The 17,805-nt window shown below is 33.5% G+C and overlaps 2 protein-coding genes across 4 annotated transcripts in view; one reads left to right on the top strand and one right to left on the bottom strand.

Annotated features, from left to right (window-relative positions):
• The window catches only part of SUPT3H (SPT3 homolog, SAGA and STAGA complex component), a 381,938-nt gene that overhangs the window by 5,441 nt on the left and 358,692 nt on the right, over window positions 1–17,805 (top strand). The window contains exon 2 of one of the 2 annotated variants that reach the window (XM_043907629.1): window positions 4,929–5,029. In XM_043907629.1, coding sequence (XP_043763564.1) covers window positions 4,929–5,029 — 101 coding nt within the window. Of the gene's footprint in view, window positions 1–4,911; window positions 5,030–17,805 lie in introns of those variants that run through there. The other variant, XM_043907630.1, reaches the window with a different exon arrangement.
• The window catches only part of RUNX2 (RUNX family transcription factor 2), a 233,002-nt gene that overhangs the window by 193,410 nt on the left and 21,787 nt on the right, over window positions 1–17,805 (bottom strand). The gene's annotated exons all lie outside the window — the stretch shown is intronic.

The raw sequence follows: 17,805 nt of genomic DNA, 5'->3' as shown, positions 1-17,805 counted from the left end.
ACTGGAAGAGAATCTTGATGTTTAAGAGATCTCCTTTTTTGACATCCTTGTCAAATATACTTACTTCTTACTATTAGAAGTATAATTGATTCCAAATTTTTGCACATATCTGTAAAGTTAACCATTGTCACTCACTTGTATATTATTTTATGTAGAAACAAGTGTTTTCAATATTGGAAAAATGAGCTTGCCATTTTGTCAGGGTTTGGATATCATGTATTTTAGGATGATCTGACAGGAAGATTGGCTGTGCACTGTAAGAAACATTTTTGCAAAGAATAAAAATTTTTTTTGAAACTCTAAGAGTTAATGCTTAAGAAACTCAGTATTTCTTAAGGAGAGTACTGTATATGAAAACACATGGAAAAAAAAAGAAAGCACATGGGGTAGAAACCTACATTACTATGAAACTAAAGAAAAAATGTAATAATAGAATTTCACGTGTCTCTGACCAGTGTGTCACAACTTCTTGTCAGTAGGTTAAAAAAAGAAATTGCTCATGTAGCCAACTGAGATATGTAAGCTACTTTATAATCTATCTAGAGGGAATTTTCGTACTTTACAAGTGTTTTGATATTTTCAGTTCAAGTGTATTTTTTGAGTGCTCGTATGTTGTAGCCACTGTCTTCTTTACAACCCTCCTCTGAGATAAATTATTCTTGACATATCGAGAAACTAAACGAGAGATTAGTTGACTGTTATTACCAAGTTCTAGTATGTATTAACTTGAATTGGGGTGTATATAAATACATTGGAATTACTATTGTCCCCAACTAGACACAGAAGTTTTAAAATTTTGCACATTTTGATTTGTTTTTTATTTTTTATATTCTCAGTGATTGACTATTTGGTATTATTTTTCACAGCAGGAGGAAATTGAGATCATGATATAACTTGAGCTTTTTTTTTTTAAGCAATAAAGCTGAAATGTAGTGTGTAATAGTGTTGGTTTAACCATAATCTCTTCCTATCTTTGGAGTTCTATGAAAATGAAAATGTTCTGGTTATAACAGAACATTATTACTTTATATTATTTGGGATTATTACTTTATGTTATGTGGGATGCTCAGATTATGAATGGTTGAAATTGAGACTCTTAGATGCTCAGAATCAGTACAGAGGTCTGCTGAATTAATTTTTCTCAAGAGTGAAACAGTTAAAAAATTCTGCTATCTTTTAATAAATGGATAGACTGATGGATTTCACAATCCAGATTTTGACATTGTTTTGAGGGTGTTTTAACTAGTAATAAAGTTTTCAACTCTGAGGTATTTTAAACTAAAGATGTTTTGTGGCATTTCTTCTTTGGTCATTTAGTCACTAAAAATATGAGCTATAAATAGAAACCAAGTAACAGGTTCATTACATTTTTGCTTAATTCACATTTGTGATGTACAACTTTACTACATTAAAAATTTTTTTTTGTCATGATATTTTCTAAGGGGTATATCCTTAAATTCCATTATTTTTATTAAAAGATACCAGTTTTTCTACTCTGGAACAGAATTTTACAGATGTGATGTAATATTGGCTATTGGCTTAATGATCAGGTTTAAATATAAGTATTAATCAGTGATGAACTTATTCCTTGAGTTCACATTTAAACTGTGGCATGTTGAAATAATCTAGGTCTCCATCTGCACATCTGAATTCATTTTGTAAAATATGGCAAACAGCTGCATTTCAATTGAAAGCTAAAACAACTGTAGGACATTAACCCATTGAGAAGATTACAGTAGGTTTTCAGTTCCATGTTAACTATATTTATTAGAGAAAATTGACTTGAGTGCTTCTGCTTTTAACCGACATTTATTTTTTTTAATGTCTGAGAGATAGGAAATAAAGCATTGGAATGATAGGACTTTGATGTGTAAAAAAGTTAATGTCTAAAGAAGTTAATTATCCCCATCATCAAACAGAATGTGGGCACAGGAAATAATTTTAAAGATTCTAATGCACTATCAGCTCATCATGTCAAGAAAAATGTTATCCACCTGTTTGACTTAAGAATTAAATAACTTGACTGTAAAAGGATGATCATGGTTATAATAAATTGAATTGGGACCTTTTCCCTCTTACTAATAAATACTCTTGATATGAAACATTTGCAGTAGGGGCACAATCTAAGAAAGCTGGAGTTTTGCTATGAAGTTACTTTCTGAAATGTCTTCTCTTCAGAGAGTGTTAAAGCAAGGTGACTGGATTTGCAAAATGAAAAGGGGGGATTACTCTGGCAGTATCTCAGGAGAGTCCCACAGAATGGCATGCCTTCAGATCTGACATGAGTCAGCCTAAATCATAACTGCTTTTGGAGACTGGGGTTAACACGTAATCTTTAAGTTTAACATCTCCAGGATGTCGTATCTCTTGTCAGTTTCTCTTGGGACAAGTGAAGTATTTTCTAAGTTCAATGGGGTAGCCAAGTTCCTTTTTTAATCACTGTGTCCTGATTCTGTAGGACTGTTCCTGGAAGTACTTGCTTTCCTGTCTTATTTTTCCCCAATCTTGGACTGATGATAGAATTTTTTTTTTTTTTTAAACTGAGTTCCAAATGGTGTTTCCTCTTTCCCTCTAATATTTGTAGAAAAAAAGTACTTACCCACCCCCCGCCCCCCCCCAGCCCAAAAGTCTTCATGAACAAACAGGACAAATTTAGGCTTAAAAAGATCGATGGTCTTTCACAGCATTAGCTTCTTTATTTTAGAATTTTGGTTTTCAGGCTAAGTTTGAGTGAAACCTTTTTCTTTCTGTTTCACTGCTCTTACATTCTCTGTTGAATGATCTTTGCCTGGCCTTAGGCCCCTCAGATTAGACCGGGGCTTATGTTGGCAGAGAGTTAGTCCTGCTACAGAATGATATTGGGATGTTCCAGATCCAGCTACCCAGCTAGAATGCTGCTTGCCTTAGGTCTCTGTCATTTTGCCTTCTCAGAAGCTTTATATGTGGCCCATCTCAGACAGTAGTTTGTAGTAGTTAATTTTTTGAGCTTTCACTCATGAAAGTGAAAGTGAAGTTCGCTCAGTCACATCTGACTCTTTGTGACCCTATGGACTATACAGTCCATGGAATTCTGTAGGCCAGAATGGTGGAGCGGGTAGCCGTCCCCTTCTCTGCAGCATCTCCCCAGCCCAGGGATCGAACCCAGGTCTCCTGAATTACAGGCAGATTCTTTACCTTCTGAGTCACCAGGGAAGCCCGCTCTCTCACTCATGGGGCTCTGCCTTTCAGTGAGTGAGTGCTTAAGGTTTCCGGTATCAGTTTTAGTCTCTGTTGCCCACCAAAGTGGTCAGGTTAACGGATGTGTAAAGAATACATTTGACAGCAGTGTGGAGAGTGAACTGAGATGCAAGAAAGAAGCTAGAAATAGAACTCAACAAGAAAGGGAGGAGGTAGAAACATAAAGTAGAATTTATTTGACTTCTTAGCAAATTTTAGGGTGCAGGAGAAGGAATCAAGGATGATGACTTGAGATTTTGAGCCAGGCAGACTAGTGTCTGATGCAGCACTGATGTCAGTGTGAAAGCAGAACTTATTTTATAAGGAAACTGATGAATATTTGTTGAATTATATTGAGGTCTTCTAGAGAAAAGTTTCAAGTTTCTTAACCTTTGTGATGGTGAAGTAAAGATAATCTAAATTTGTCATAAAAGTTCTTAGCACATCAAGAAAGGGAGAATTCTTGAGTTCTGTTTATAATAGTTAACATTGTATACTGACTGCTTAGAACTGTTCTGGATGCTTTGTTCATGTTAGTTCATTTAATCCTTACAACAACCCTGATAATTGTAATCCTTACAATTGTAAGGATTATTGTAATAGTGTAATTGTACAATTGTAATATTGTAATCCTTACAATTATCATTACCATTTTACAGATGAGGTAACTGAGGTATAAAGAAATTAAGGAACTTGCCCCAAGTGCTAGTAAAGTAGTGGAACTAGGCTTCTAACCTTTGCGGTCTGATTCTTGACTCCTCATTATTTTTGTTATATTTCTCAGTACTGCTTAATTTTATTATATATTTTATATTTGTTAATTCCTCTTTACCTCTGCAAACTGTTTTTTAAAGAAAGTCATAGTATTGAAAAATTTATATAAACATAAAGTAGTAACATTTGTTGAGCACTTCCTGTGTCCTTGAGATAAAAGCCAAGGCTTTTATCTACTTTTATTACCTAAATGTTTTTTTCACTAATTCTTATTTATGGGACTGCCACATACAGTAAATAAAATGGTGTATATTAGGATTGGCATCTAGTTTTCCCATTATGCATCAGTTTAATTTTATTGGGAAAAGAAATCACATTTTAAATTGGTGAATATTATTTAACCATAAGACTGTAACATATCACAATGCTAACTTCTGATCTACTGATTGGCTTTATTTCTGTTGTTCGTAGTTTTGGCTGTGGTTCAAATGGGAATTAGGTCATGTTTTGGTTTTGTAATTTTGTATCTTACAGCTGTGCAACTTTTTCTTTAAATGAAATGTTACCTGAAACACCAATATATAAAATAGAAAAATCAGAGTTCTTGTGTTCAGGATGGCCAGGGGGAGCTCACTGAAACTGGGAGCTTACTGAAATATTGCCAGGGAATCTTAGGGCTCCCTGGAACACATTTTGAAAACCACTGAGCTCTATTAAAATACCTTAATGAGTATATTTCTCCCAATACTTACTGTAAAATATTTAATGAAAAGTTTATCGCACAAGCAATTTTTTGATATATTTGACTAAGCAGTTTTCTACCTTGCTATTTGATTTTAATGAAGAACAAGTATGGATAAATCAGATTTTACATAAGACAAATCAGAATTTAAAAAATTTTTGTGGTTTTTTGAAGTAATTTATAATTGTTTCCATTTTCTATGCATTTACTTATAGCTAAAATACATTTTGTAAGCTGAGTTCTCTTTTTTATTTAGATGAATAATACTGCAGCCAGCCCAATGTCTGCTGCCACTTGTAGCAGTGGAAGAAGTGCAGGGAAGTCTATAAGCTTCACAGCAGAATTGCAGAGTATGATGTGAGTATGGCTGTATGTCTCACTACTCTTTTAAGTTTGTTCATGTTGACAAGAGACAGCGGAAATAACAAGGTTGTAAAATTTAACTTGAAAATTTGTACTTAAGTACAAAATGAAATAGTCTGATAACATTTTAAATAGCCATGTATAGAAGGGGCAAATTGGTTAAAAATGCAACAGTGATACTGTATTCTGAAAGAATTGGTTCATCTTCATAAAAGAATGAATACTCATGTAGACATTTGTGCCCTAATTATTATCTACCCAGGTCTGTATTATGGATTGTTTATTGTATTTTAGATTTAGAAAATTTTGACATTGATCATATTCTTGGATAGTTGGAAGTATTTTCACAGAGTTCTCAAGTTTTTATCAAATGTCAGTCATAATAATTCCATGAACCTCCCTTGGTTTTCAGTTTTGATAATATTTCTGTATTTCAGAACTGGAGAAAAAACTTAGGACATTTAAAAAACACATTTATTTCATTTTTCAGAAATTGCATATTCATTAAGATTTCTTTCCTAAGGCTCTTTTCAGCTTGATTTCTGGCTTCTTTCATTGAGACTGCATAACTTGATCGATGAGAGGTAGCAGATTTATTAGAAATGTCTGCTGGCACATATTAGTTTTTCTTTATTATTGGTTCAGGAGACAATTTTCTGCATATGGGGGACAGCATGTTAGAGCTCTTCTTTTCCTGTGGCTACATTATTCATGACATAACCAGCAATTTTAAAAGAATGTTTCTGTTGAAGTTTTAAGTGGGTGTATATTGATAGTCTTCATAGTGGATTAACTCCCCTGTGTGATGATTATCGTTCAGAGGAAAAATGAGCTTGAGCATGTATCTGATAGTTGCTTGGTAAACATACTTTAAACAGCATTGAAAACATTCAAGTCACAGGTTCTCAAACATTGGTCCTGGGATCCCTTTAAACTCTCAGTTATTGAAGACCTTAAGCAGTGTTTCTTTATGTGAATTGTTTCTATTATTATTCATTGCTTAGAGTTTAAAACTAATAAAAATGATTCATGTGAAAAATAATAAGCCTATGATATGTTAACATAAGTAATATATACCCTATAAAATAATTACTTTCTAAAACCAAAAATTGGTAACACATTTTGTGAGGTAAGATGAGACTAAATTAAATGTGTTAATTTAGGAGTTGTATGAGATTAGGCTGTCTTTTTTTTTTTTTTTTTTTTTAGGCTGTCTTTTAAATTATGGAAACTTTTAAGGGTTTATGCTTATATACACTTTGTGTATTTAAAGATTTTAGCTATAGTATAGTAGCTTTATGCTAAAATTTTATGTTGTACTGTTAATTATGTTTAAAAACTACTAAACATGTTTTGGAATGTTTATAATAAAGCAAAGAAATTCATCTTCCTGTAGAGCCAGTTCATTAATTTACTTTGTAATTTTAAAAACTTTTAATTTTGAAAATTTCAAACTCATAAAATCATTGGAATAGTATAGTGAACTCCATACATCCATCTTCAGACTAACAGTAATTGTGTTTTGCCAGTCTTCTTTAACCTTTCTCCCTACTCCTCACTTTTTTAAAATGAAATTATTTGATAGCAACTCCAAGCTATCATATTTCAAATTTGGCATTATTTATTAAAATATTATATTTATTATTAAATGAAAAAACATGCTTAATAGCTGAGGTCAGCAAGCTATAGCCATAGACTGGCTGCTTGTTTTCAAAAATGAGATTTTACTGGACCACAGTCACAGGCATTGTTTATCTGTTATCTATTGCTGCTTTCATGCTTCACGGCAGAGTTGAATGACGGAGACCATATGGCCTGTAAAGCTGAACATATTTACTATGTGGTCCTTTACAGAAAGTTTGACGACCCCTGATCTATAATAACAGCTTTCTGTAAGAAGAAAGCTGTATTTCCTTTTGTCATTTATGCTTAAAAGAGGTTCTACTTAGTGCATTGGATAGACTGTAGGCCACTTAAGAAAACTGAGAAAAAAAGAAAATAAAAGCTAAATTCAGCACTTTCTTATTAAATACTTTTGCAAACATCTTCCCAACTAATGTGCTTAAGCTGGATTCAGAATGTAAAAGTTATTGTTGGCCACAGCTTTGGAAGAAATGTACATTTTCCTTCTATTTCAGACCTCATAGAGAGGCTACTCCTAATAGTTACATTCATCATTTATAGTCTGAAGTTATTTTTTTCTTCTTATGAATTGCTTCATAGAATAGGAAAATGGGGCCAAGATTAGGGGAATCTTTTTTTAATTTACCAATATTTTCTGATGGCATAATGTTTTCAGGCTTTTGATTATATAAAATTAGAATTTATATGCATTTGATCCTTGCTTATGTGATTTTAAATGAGAAAGTGTAGCCTTAAGTGTCTGTGTTTATTTCATGTTGTAGGAGTTTCATTCTATGAATCTTTACTTTTTTTCCTCTGCATTTTCACAGTTCTTCTAAGCCCTTGTGTGTTGTGTTGCTTCTTTTAATCCTCTCCAGCTACTGTCTTCCCCAGCCATTCACCACTAATGACGTGTTTTTTCTTGACTCCATGACCTCTAAATAAGTAACAGTATTGTAGTGTCATTTCCAGGGAATGGCTTCACTGAAAGGTGTCTGGTTGTCAGGCACAAATGGAATTGTCAGGATCTGCTATTAAATACAGAGCTGGCAGCTGGTCTGTCTTCCTATTAGAGGCTTGATAGGACTGACCATATTTTAGGTTTGGGTGAGAAATACTATATGAGTGTAGTATTCACTAGGACATGCTTCAACAGATTTTAAACTAAAGGACTGGCAGTCAGACAGTTCCTGGGGGGTTGGGAATGACAGCAGCTTTACCTTACCTATGCTTGTAACTTAACACTTTTGCTCTATGCTCCTTATCACAGCTTTTTGAATAATATGTACTAGGAAGGGTCCAGAGGCTTTTCATTTTAAAGTTATTGAGCTCAAGTAGCCTGTAAATTAAAAAGTAAAATCTTTTCAACCCACATTGCAGGAATTTTGAACAATTTATTAAATAATTTAAATTAATTTAAACACACTTCAAGGAATCTTCACTGAGCTTTCTCTTCCTTATTTTACTCCCTTATAAATTTCTTTGCCTGGTTATATTGTACTCTTGCAGGTTTATAGTTCTGGTGATAATGTCAGATTTCACTGCTTGCTAGCATTTAGTAATTCTCATGTGACCAAATTTAAAAAAAAAAAAAAGGATTTTGTTTGCATGCTACTTATATTTTCTAAGAACTCTTCCAAGTGAAATTTCAACCTTATCTAAAATCCACAGGGTGAAAAAAGTGTTTTCTAAATCAGAGTTTTCTTTATAAACAATGAAATTCACTCTTTTAGTTGTACTATTATGCAAGTTTTGCATTTTTTAAAAAAGCAACATTGTTGAACCCTTGTATGGCAAGACCTGAAGGCCTTCAAGATAGTCTAGCGGTAGAGGTGAATGAATGTCATGTGACAGGATGTGAAAAATTCCATGGTAATACGAAGTGGGGAGTGATGATCTGAGTGTAGTCTTCCTGACTTTAGGTCTGTACTCTTGACAGCATTCTGGAACATCCATTAAGTATTCTGTTAGCAGCTCAAACTTAGTGTGTCAAAAAATGAACGAGTAATTTTCTCAGTAAGATTTGCTTCTTCTTTTGGGAATTTTGGGATAAATAGCAATAACCATATGTACATTGCTACACTAGAGTAAGGGCACAGTTGTGTATGTGAAATGGTATCATTTGGCTATTATATAACATTAAGAAATGAGTTGTGAAAGAATGTGTTCCTAATTCTATCCATACCTTAATCTGACTATCAAGGGATCTAACATAAATATATGAATTAATAATTGATAGTTATTAAATGGCCACAGGATTCCTTCAAACACTGAGTTTCCCTGGTGTATTTAAATTTTTCAGGAGGCTGTAGCAAAGAAATTCTTAACTGTGATAAGTGGTAACATTAATATATTAATATTACGGTTTCAGAGATGCTTTAATAAGGCCAGTGATAATATCAAGTGCTGTTGTGTGTACCAGGCATTCTCCTGAGCACTTCCACATACCATTTCATTTACTCCTCACACAACCCTTTGAGGATAGTGTTATTACCTTTTATAGATGAGGAAACTTGAGACACACGTGTTTGTAACGCCAAAAATTGCCATTGCAGCAACAGGAAGTCTACCTCCAGAGTCCATGCTCTTAACAAATTATGCTAAACTACATTTCAACTAATAAAACTTATTTTGATTTACAAAATTTAGTTTACAAATGAACTTTTACCAACTTATGTGTGACCAGTGTGGTATAAGGAAGTAATAATGGGAAAGGCGAGTAATTGGTTAATTACTGTTGTGATGAGATCTAATTTTTATAATAAATGTTGGATTAATTTGTACTTGCATATTATCATAGCATTTGTTTCAATTTCTTATGTCTAACTACCAGATCTTTTTAAGCAAGACCATATCAGAACCAATAAAAAGTATAATTTTTCATAGAAACTTAATACTTATGTACTCCTTATTGGATGCTTATATGTGTGATATTTCATAATCTTGAATATAAACATGGCCACACTGTTGAATAGTTAAATATTTGTCCTACTTTTGTATTTTGTCACTATTAAATGATTTATTTTAATTCTTGATATTTAAATTTCGTTAAAATATGCATATAAACTTATCTTTGTACTTTCTGTGAAATTCATCAGTTTGGAATGCTTTAAGATACACACTGGTTTATAAATACAAGAATAATGAACATTTTCAAATTGTAATACAGAATTGGTCATAATCTTTCCTGAAAGTTAGAAAACATGTAAAAGTTGATTGAGAACATAAAAGCATTGTGAAGCTGAAGGTTGTTTATACCTTTTTTCCTTTTAGAAATGAAATAAGGTAATGTTTAAATTGTTCGATCCAACTGAAGTACTTGCACTGAAAAAGCATATCATTTTATAAATGTGACAAAATACAGTTTTGAATTTGTATTTAAATATCTCTATCAATTATTTCATGGAAAGAAGATAGCTAGGCCTTTTATTTTAAGATACATAATTACTAGAGGGAAAACATTCTGTTCAGTCTTAGAAATGAATTCTTGAAATTCAGGGAGATAAGAGTCATTTAATAATTCTGTGATGAAAATCCTTGGCCTGTGGGGAAGAATTCATGGATTTGTCATTCTGAAGTTGTAGTACTGGGTAAGTGCAAGTTCCTAATGCTGGTCAGTGGGAACACCTGTTCTGAGCTAATCTGATGGCAGCACCAGGGCCTAACTGATAGATGGTTATTTACTGACTTCACTTATCTTTCGTGCTAACATTCATACATTCTACTGTGCTCTTGAGTGCTTCCCTAGACCCTGTTGAGGGTGTTATGTAGTATATGGCTTTTGTGTAGTAGTAGCTTTCTAAAATCTGAAAACTTCTGAAATACTTGTTTCAGATAGGCATTGTATATTTGTATCTACCTTATACGGTTTATATGAAAATTAAGTGAGGTACTGAGTCAGAGCACATGAAAAACACTGGCCCATGTTTATTGTTCCTGGCACATGATAATCAATGTCCTGTTAGTGCTTATCATCATTGTACTTAAAAGAATGATTATAATCATCAACCTGTTGATTTAGGAAGTTTATAAAAATGTTTTAGGTGTAGGGAGCAAAGTTTGCATTTTTATGGAGAAAATTTTTATAATTAGAAAAAATTAATTTGTCTATATTATAGCATGCTGTCCAGTAGAACTTTCTGTAGTGATGGAAATTTCTGTTTCTGTACTCTCCAGTATGATAGCACTAACCACAAGTACCTTTTGAGTACATTAACTGAGCTAGGCAACTGAGCAGCTGAATTTTGCTCTTTGTTTTAATTAGTTTAAATTTAAATAATTACACGTAATAAATGGCTTCCATTTTGGACAACACAGAAGAAATACGGAAAGTAAAAATACATGAAATACTTTTCTGGTATGCTTATATTTTTGTTGAAATTGGAAAAATACATGTTACATGATTTTGTTTTGTGTTTACTCTTAACGCTGTCATCCATTCACTTTTTACTCCTTCTCCCTTTTTTGGGTTGTCATTGTCTTACAGTTTTTCAGTGATTTGGGGATGTTAATTTTTGGTTACTTTGACAGGTCAGATTTCATGGGGAGGTTTAATATTACCTTCGTGTTCTATTTTATAGGCAGCCTGGATAATACTGAATATTAAAAATGTTCTGTGAATTTACTTAATATACTTATATTTAGTCTTTCTGAAAATCCTGTGATTATTGCTCTGGGTATATTATATTGCACTTACTTATCATGCCAGTTGTGTAACTGAATGTGTAACAGCATTGTGAGTTTTATGTGCTTGTTTTCATGTAGCTGGATTTGCAAAACATTTGGTAGCTATATAAAGTTTAGCAGTATGTTGCATAGCATTCTGTCAGTTCATTATTTTTATTTTAAATATGCTGAGATTTTGAAAACTTATTTTAAGTGTATGAAGGTCAAAATTAATTTTTGAAAAAGATGCTCAATAAAAATGGATTCATAAAAGCTGAAAATATATTAGAAAGTGGTTACTAATTTTGGGTAGGAAATTAAAATTTGTTATCTATGATTATATGTTTCCTCCTTACAAGAAATTCTGTTGATACAGAATGTAAACAACTCATTATATGGATATCTATTTTGTTTTTAATCCTCTGTTATTGGACCATTTGGTTATTTCCAGTTTTTACACTGATATTGAGAATGATGTAATGAAAGCTTAATATCTTATATAAAAGTCTTAGAGGAAGATTTTTTCTGAGTCTAAAAGCTTTTTAGATAGTAATTTCTTAATTTATCCTCCAGGGAAACTGGACTTTTTACATGTCTACCAACAGTTATGAGAGTACCCCATCTCTCTCTGACATTTCAGCAGTAAAAACATTGTGCTTTTCTTTAGCTATTTTACATAATAACTTTTCTTTGACTACTGAGTTTGGAATTATTTTGGCCATTTGTATGTCTTCATTTGTGGGTGTATGTTCACATTCTGAGCACAGTTTTACTGAGTTCTCATTTTTCCTCCCATTGTTTATTATTATGGGCTTTTAATATATTAGAGACATAAAGCCTTTATTGATCATAATATAGAAGTCTCCCCACAGCCCCCCATGCCCTTCATCTTTTGGTTTCCATAAGGTTTATTTCTTTTTAACATGTTTGTTTTCACTTTCAATGTAGTTAAATCTGCCTTTATTTTATTACTTCACTTTGACAGAAAGTCTTACCCGCAACTTTTGTACAAATCATCATGTACTTTTCATATTTCAGGCTTTTATTTTCTACAGTTTAATATTTAATCCATTATTTTGTCATATAGTGCCAGGGAGGGTTCTGAGTTAAAACAGTTTTTACTTTAAGTTTGCTTGCCAATGGTCTCACCACCACAAATATATAAACCTCCCTTTTCTCTCAGAATTGAAATGCTACCTTTATCAGATAATGAATTATTATTTTTGAGTTTTCTGCTTTGTCTATCGAATTGTCTATTCTTTTGCCAGTACTACATTACTTTAGTTATTATAGCTTCTTAATATGTTTTAATATTTGGTATTACAGTTCAGGGTCACCTGCATAACTTCTCTTTTTAAAATATTTCTTGTCTCTTTTCCTATTTTTATTCTTCCAGATGAATTTTAAGGGATCATTTTATCAAGTTCCAAAGCAAATTCTAAGTGCAAATTTTAAGCAGTTTCGTTTTTCTTTTCTTTTTATGCTTTCTGCTGTATACTCAAATTTCAGACATTGGTCTGTGTGATTTATTTTAAAGTCAATTAATGAAATAATTTTAATTTTAAAAATTTTATTTGAAACAACTCTGGATAGAAACTGACTAACAAGTGACTTGGTTAACTATTGTGTGATTAGAGATGCTGAAGAACTCAGTTTTCTTTAGTGTTTGTTTTCCTTGCTTGAATGTAGAATTGTGCTGTGCCTGCAGTGTATAAAAATCAGCCAGACTATCGCCTCAATTTTCAATTAAACAATTATTGTCTTATTTTTGAGTGAAGAGCATGATTGGAAACAAAAGACTAGCTTAATTTTTTAATAAAGACTAGCTTACGACTGTATCCTATTAGAATTAAAAATCAGGACATCTATGCCATATATATATTATAGAGAATAAATATATTTAATATATTTATTTTATAAATACATGAGGTAATCTAATTGATAAAATGGATTTTATTTTGACCATTTTAATGAAAATATTTCTATAGTAAGGTTATTATAGCACGTTTATAACTATATACAGATGGATTACCAGATACAATTTGAACTTTTTTTTTAAACTGAAATTTCATTATAAATATCAGGTGTTGCAGTCCACTTGTACCATTGTGATGCCCTAGGATACCATTGAAGCATAAAGTGTAGTTTGCTCCTGTGATCAGTAGTCCTACTTTGCTCTGCTGTTTCAATTTATAATTTTGGGGGTTGAGTTTGACGTTTTCTCTCTCGTTGGCATCAGCTAATTTTGCTGCTGTTGTGCTGTAGTCTGGCAGGGTTTCACCTTGCCACCCCCCCCCCCCCCCCCCCCCCCCCCCCCACTTGAATGCTGCTTCTGGCTACTATGGACTAGAAATTAAATTTATCAGATTTGTGTCTAAAATAAGTCACACTCTAGGAAAGCCTGATACATGTTCTCTTCTGAGAAAAGTCACTTGATCTTTGGTGTGTAAACTTAATTATCAATTTTGAGAGTTGGTATACTTATTACTTTTGGTTTTTGGTTGTATTTTAGTAGCTGAAATTGTTCAGGTAGCAGGTCAGAGTTTATTTGCAAATCCTTTGTTTGGGACCAAATCTCTTTTCATAATGAAACAATGTTAAGAACGTTAGATTGCTGGGTTAGTTCAATACGCGTAATTTTTTTAACCCATAAAAGTAGTGTAAAGTCATATTTTCAGCTATGCATAATTATCATTCATACCATTTTGAAGAAGCAGGCAGGGTCAGTGACTGGGGTTGGCATGGAAGGGAGGGAGGTGGGGAAGCTTGAGAGTGGTAAGGGTTTGTAGTGCAGCAGTGGAGCTAGGGAGAGAAAGCGCATCAGGAACACGCTTAGTGCAGCCCAAGTTGTCAGGGGCTCTGCAGAGCTCGTTTGGTTGTTGTTCAGTTGCTATGTTGTGTCCGACTATCTGTGATCCCACGGACTGCAGCACGCCAGGCTTCCCTGTCCACTATTTTCCCGAGTTTGCTCAAGCTCATGTCCATTGACTCATAGGAGGGCTCTAACAGCAAGGCTGTATACTTTTCTGTGGTGGTGCTCTACTGCTGGGCGTGGGACTGGAAAAGAAAGGTGATTGGGTTGATTTAGGAATTTGAAAGGCAGGTAAAACAGAAGAATACTGAAATTCAGGGTGTTAAAGGTTCTAATCACTGAGCCTAGGCTAGTGGGGAGGGATGGAATAGAAAGGAATGAAGTCGATTAATTTGTTGAACAGTGGGAGAAGGGTTTGGAGAGTTCAGTGAAATATAAAAGTCAGTAAAGTATAAGATTAATTGAGAGAACTGGAGGAATAGGAAATATAATAAAATGGAAAATATCAGCTTGGAGAGCTTATCCCCCAGGAAGACATCACTGGCCTGTCCAATCTTGTTAATTTCTTTCTGTGTGCTGTGTCATCTTGTATTAATAGTATACTCTTTAAAGAAGTCCATACTTTAGTGTATTCCAGGGATCTGTTTACTTGTCTCTTTTCCCACTGTAAGCTTCATGAATCCAGAGCTTGTTTTAACTTTCCTATTTTACAGTACCTGGTACATTTAGGTACCTAATAGGTGCTGAATTTAATAGAATGAATAGGAAATTGTGTTCAGGGTGGGATAGTATAATTTAGGAGGACAATCTCCATGGGACTTGGAGATTATAACTTGCTAAATTTATATTTTTATCTCCCTCATCCCTTGTCTGTTTTGCTTTCTTAGTAACTTTAGAGCTGAAGTTATATCATTCCCTTTATTCTCTTCCTACATTAACTTGAGTTTCTTCTTCATCTTCGTTGCATGAAAAATATATATATTTTTTTGGTGTAGCATTCTATATTTTGAGTGTCTGATTTGCTTGAGACCTCTGCTGCTTCCTTAGAAAATTGTGGCTATGTGTCACATCTGGTTGGATTAAGGAAGGATGATGTTGTGGAGTCGTATAAATTTGAGTAAGTGCCACGAGTTCTATTTCTTATATCACTGAGAATTTTATTTGTAAAACTCAAATAAACATATACATCTCTCAAGATTTCTTTTGTGAATTGAACCAGATTGTATAAATCATTTGCAGAGAAGATAGATAGGTGTTCAGTGCAGATCTCCATATAAAATGTCTATACTTTGTAAATTAGTTTGACTTTGTAGGTTTATAGATAGAATTGTACCTCAGCATATTTTTGTAGAATCGCTTATCTGCCTTTATTCGAGAAGAAAGGAATCTAGCTAGTATCCATTACTTAGACTGAATGGAAGATCCGAGAGTCTTTTTTTATTTACTCCTGAAGAAACTGAAGAACAGTGAGGTGAGGTGATTTGCCCTAGACTGTGTAGTAAGTTAGTTTGGTGTTCAAGGGCTATCTATATACCTGGTCTTCTGAATATCAGTCCAGTTTACTTTTCCAGAGCCTGTCTGCTATAAATTAGTGTTAAGTTGACTATTCTTCATTTGTTCTTCATTTTTTAAACCACCAGCACTGACTCAGTTCTTTGTTTTACTGGTTTATTTGAGATGACACTACAATATTGGACCCACTTTAAAGTGAGGAGTGAGGCATATACTTGAAGTGTTTATATTGATTTAGAGCATAACTTCATGTGCTTTATTCCTATGATCATCTGTTATAAACTGCTCTGAAAGTATAAAGACTTCATTCATTTAGACACTACTGAGATGTCTGAATTTCCTGATTAGAACCTGACATTCAGTTGACAAAGAATTATCCTTAAAATTTTTTGTTGCTTTCATGTTTCTTAAGTATCCTTTAAAAGACACAGTGACCTAATTATAACCACATTTCAGCAGCCAGACATGATTTTTTACAAATTATTCTTTGGTTTGAAGTTAGTTTTTTTTCCTCCTTTCAACTCCCAACATTTAGTCTAAAGAGGTGCCTGCCTTTCAGTGTAAGCAGTATGAGAACTGTTCCTCATTGTCTTTTATAAGGTAAGTAGCCTGAGCCAGACTGTAAACCAGTCCCTTGCTTTCTTCATTGAGATAGTTTTCTTGTGATACTGGCAAAATTAAATGATGTGCACAGTAATGTACATTCTGGTGCAAACTCTTGGTCTCAGTGTGGACTCCTAATAAGCAGTTCTGTCACTTATAGGAACAACTCATTTGATATAAAGGATTATTGAATGCTAATGCTTTTCATTTATTCATTCAGCAAATTTCTTTTGAGTGTCTACTATTTGATAGGCAGTCTTCTAGGGGCTGAGGGTATATCAGTGAATAAAGCAACAGCAGTAACCCCCACCTCCACCCCTCACCCCCCATCTCTTGGAGTTAACGTTCCAGTTCTGTTAGAAATACCATTGTTATTTCTTTTTTTTCTCAGAAGTTCTGTTGTGTTTGTAACAAAATTGTATTTTTTCAGTTTACAGTCTTATGTACTTGAACCTGTGGCTTAATTCTGTGTATGTTTATGTATACTGGTAATACTACTATGAAAAAAATCTTAACGTTTAATCAACTTAACTTTTTATTTGATTCTCTGAGCTTTCTAGGAAGAGAACTGTATTATCCACAAACAAGGGTCTGAGATGGGCTTCCCTGCTGGCTCAGTGGTAAAGAATCTGCCTGCAGCGTAGGAGATGCAGGAGACACGGGTTCTGTCCTTGGGTTGGGAAGATCCCTTGAAGGAGGAAACGGCAGCCGTCACTAGTACTCTTCCCTGGGAAATCCCATGGACGGAGGAGCCTGGTAGGGTACAGTCCATGGGGTCACACAAGAGTTGGACACGACTGAGCAACTGAGCATGCACACACGGGTTTAAGTCAGAACTTCCAAAACATCAGTAATTAAGAATGAGGATAATGGATCTTTTTATTCCTGATTTTCATGGAAATGTTTTTCTTGTTCATTGGTAAGCATAATGTTGACTTTTGATTTAAAATGGTTTAAATCACTTCGAGGAAGTAGTTTTATATTTCTGGATTTAAAAAAGAAAATGAAAGGGCGTTGAGTTTTATCAGGTGCCAGAGAGGTTATCTTTGAATGGTTGTACACCTTTTTCACATTTGAGCTACTATAATATGTTAGTAAGTTTTCTATCATTAAACCATGTTTACAATCTTGTTATGGAAATTTATTATCATTTATTAATTATATCTCTAAAATAAAGATTAATCTAGAACCCACTTGAATCTTTGACTTCATTGTGTCTATCTTTACATATAGAAGTAGTACTGTAGACTAATAATCACATTTTTTGCTTAGCTCATTGTCTCTTTCCTGTGACTTACAAAACCTTTGACAACAGTGTTTGTCTTTTTTGTCACCTTCTGACTTTATTTGAAATTAGTGGTTCTGAAGGAAGAATCTTTTTAGGAGGAGATGCAGAGGGAGTTACTTTCTAATAAAAGAGAACAGGTACGTCATGAATTGACTACGCAACTTGTGTGGATAGAACAGTGTGTTAAGCAATCATTCTTTGATTACCCGTCTTGTGTTTCTGACACATGTCCTATTTCTCAGATTTGAGAGATTATACTCCAATATC

Source organism: Cervus elaphus, chromosome 7 (genome assembly GCF_910594005.1).
Source record: "Cervus elaphus chromosome 7, mCerEla1.1, whole genome shotgun sequence".
NCBI classification, from domain to species: domain Eukaryota; kingdom Metazoa; phylum Chordata; class Mammalia; order Artiodactyla; family Cervidae; genus Cervus; species Cervus elaphus.
The sequence above is the reverse complement of the archived record's forward strand: the minus strand, read 5'-3'. Positions and strand labels throughout refer to the sequence as shown.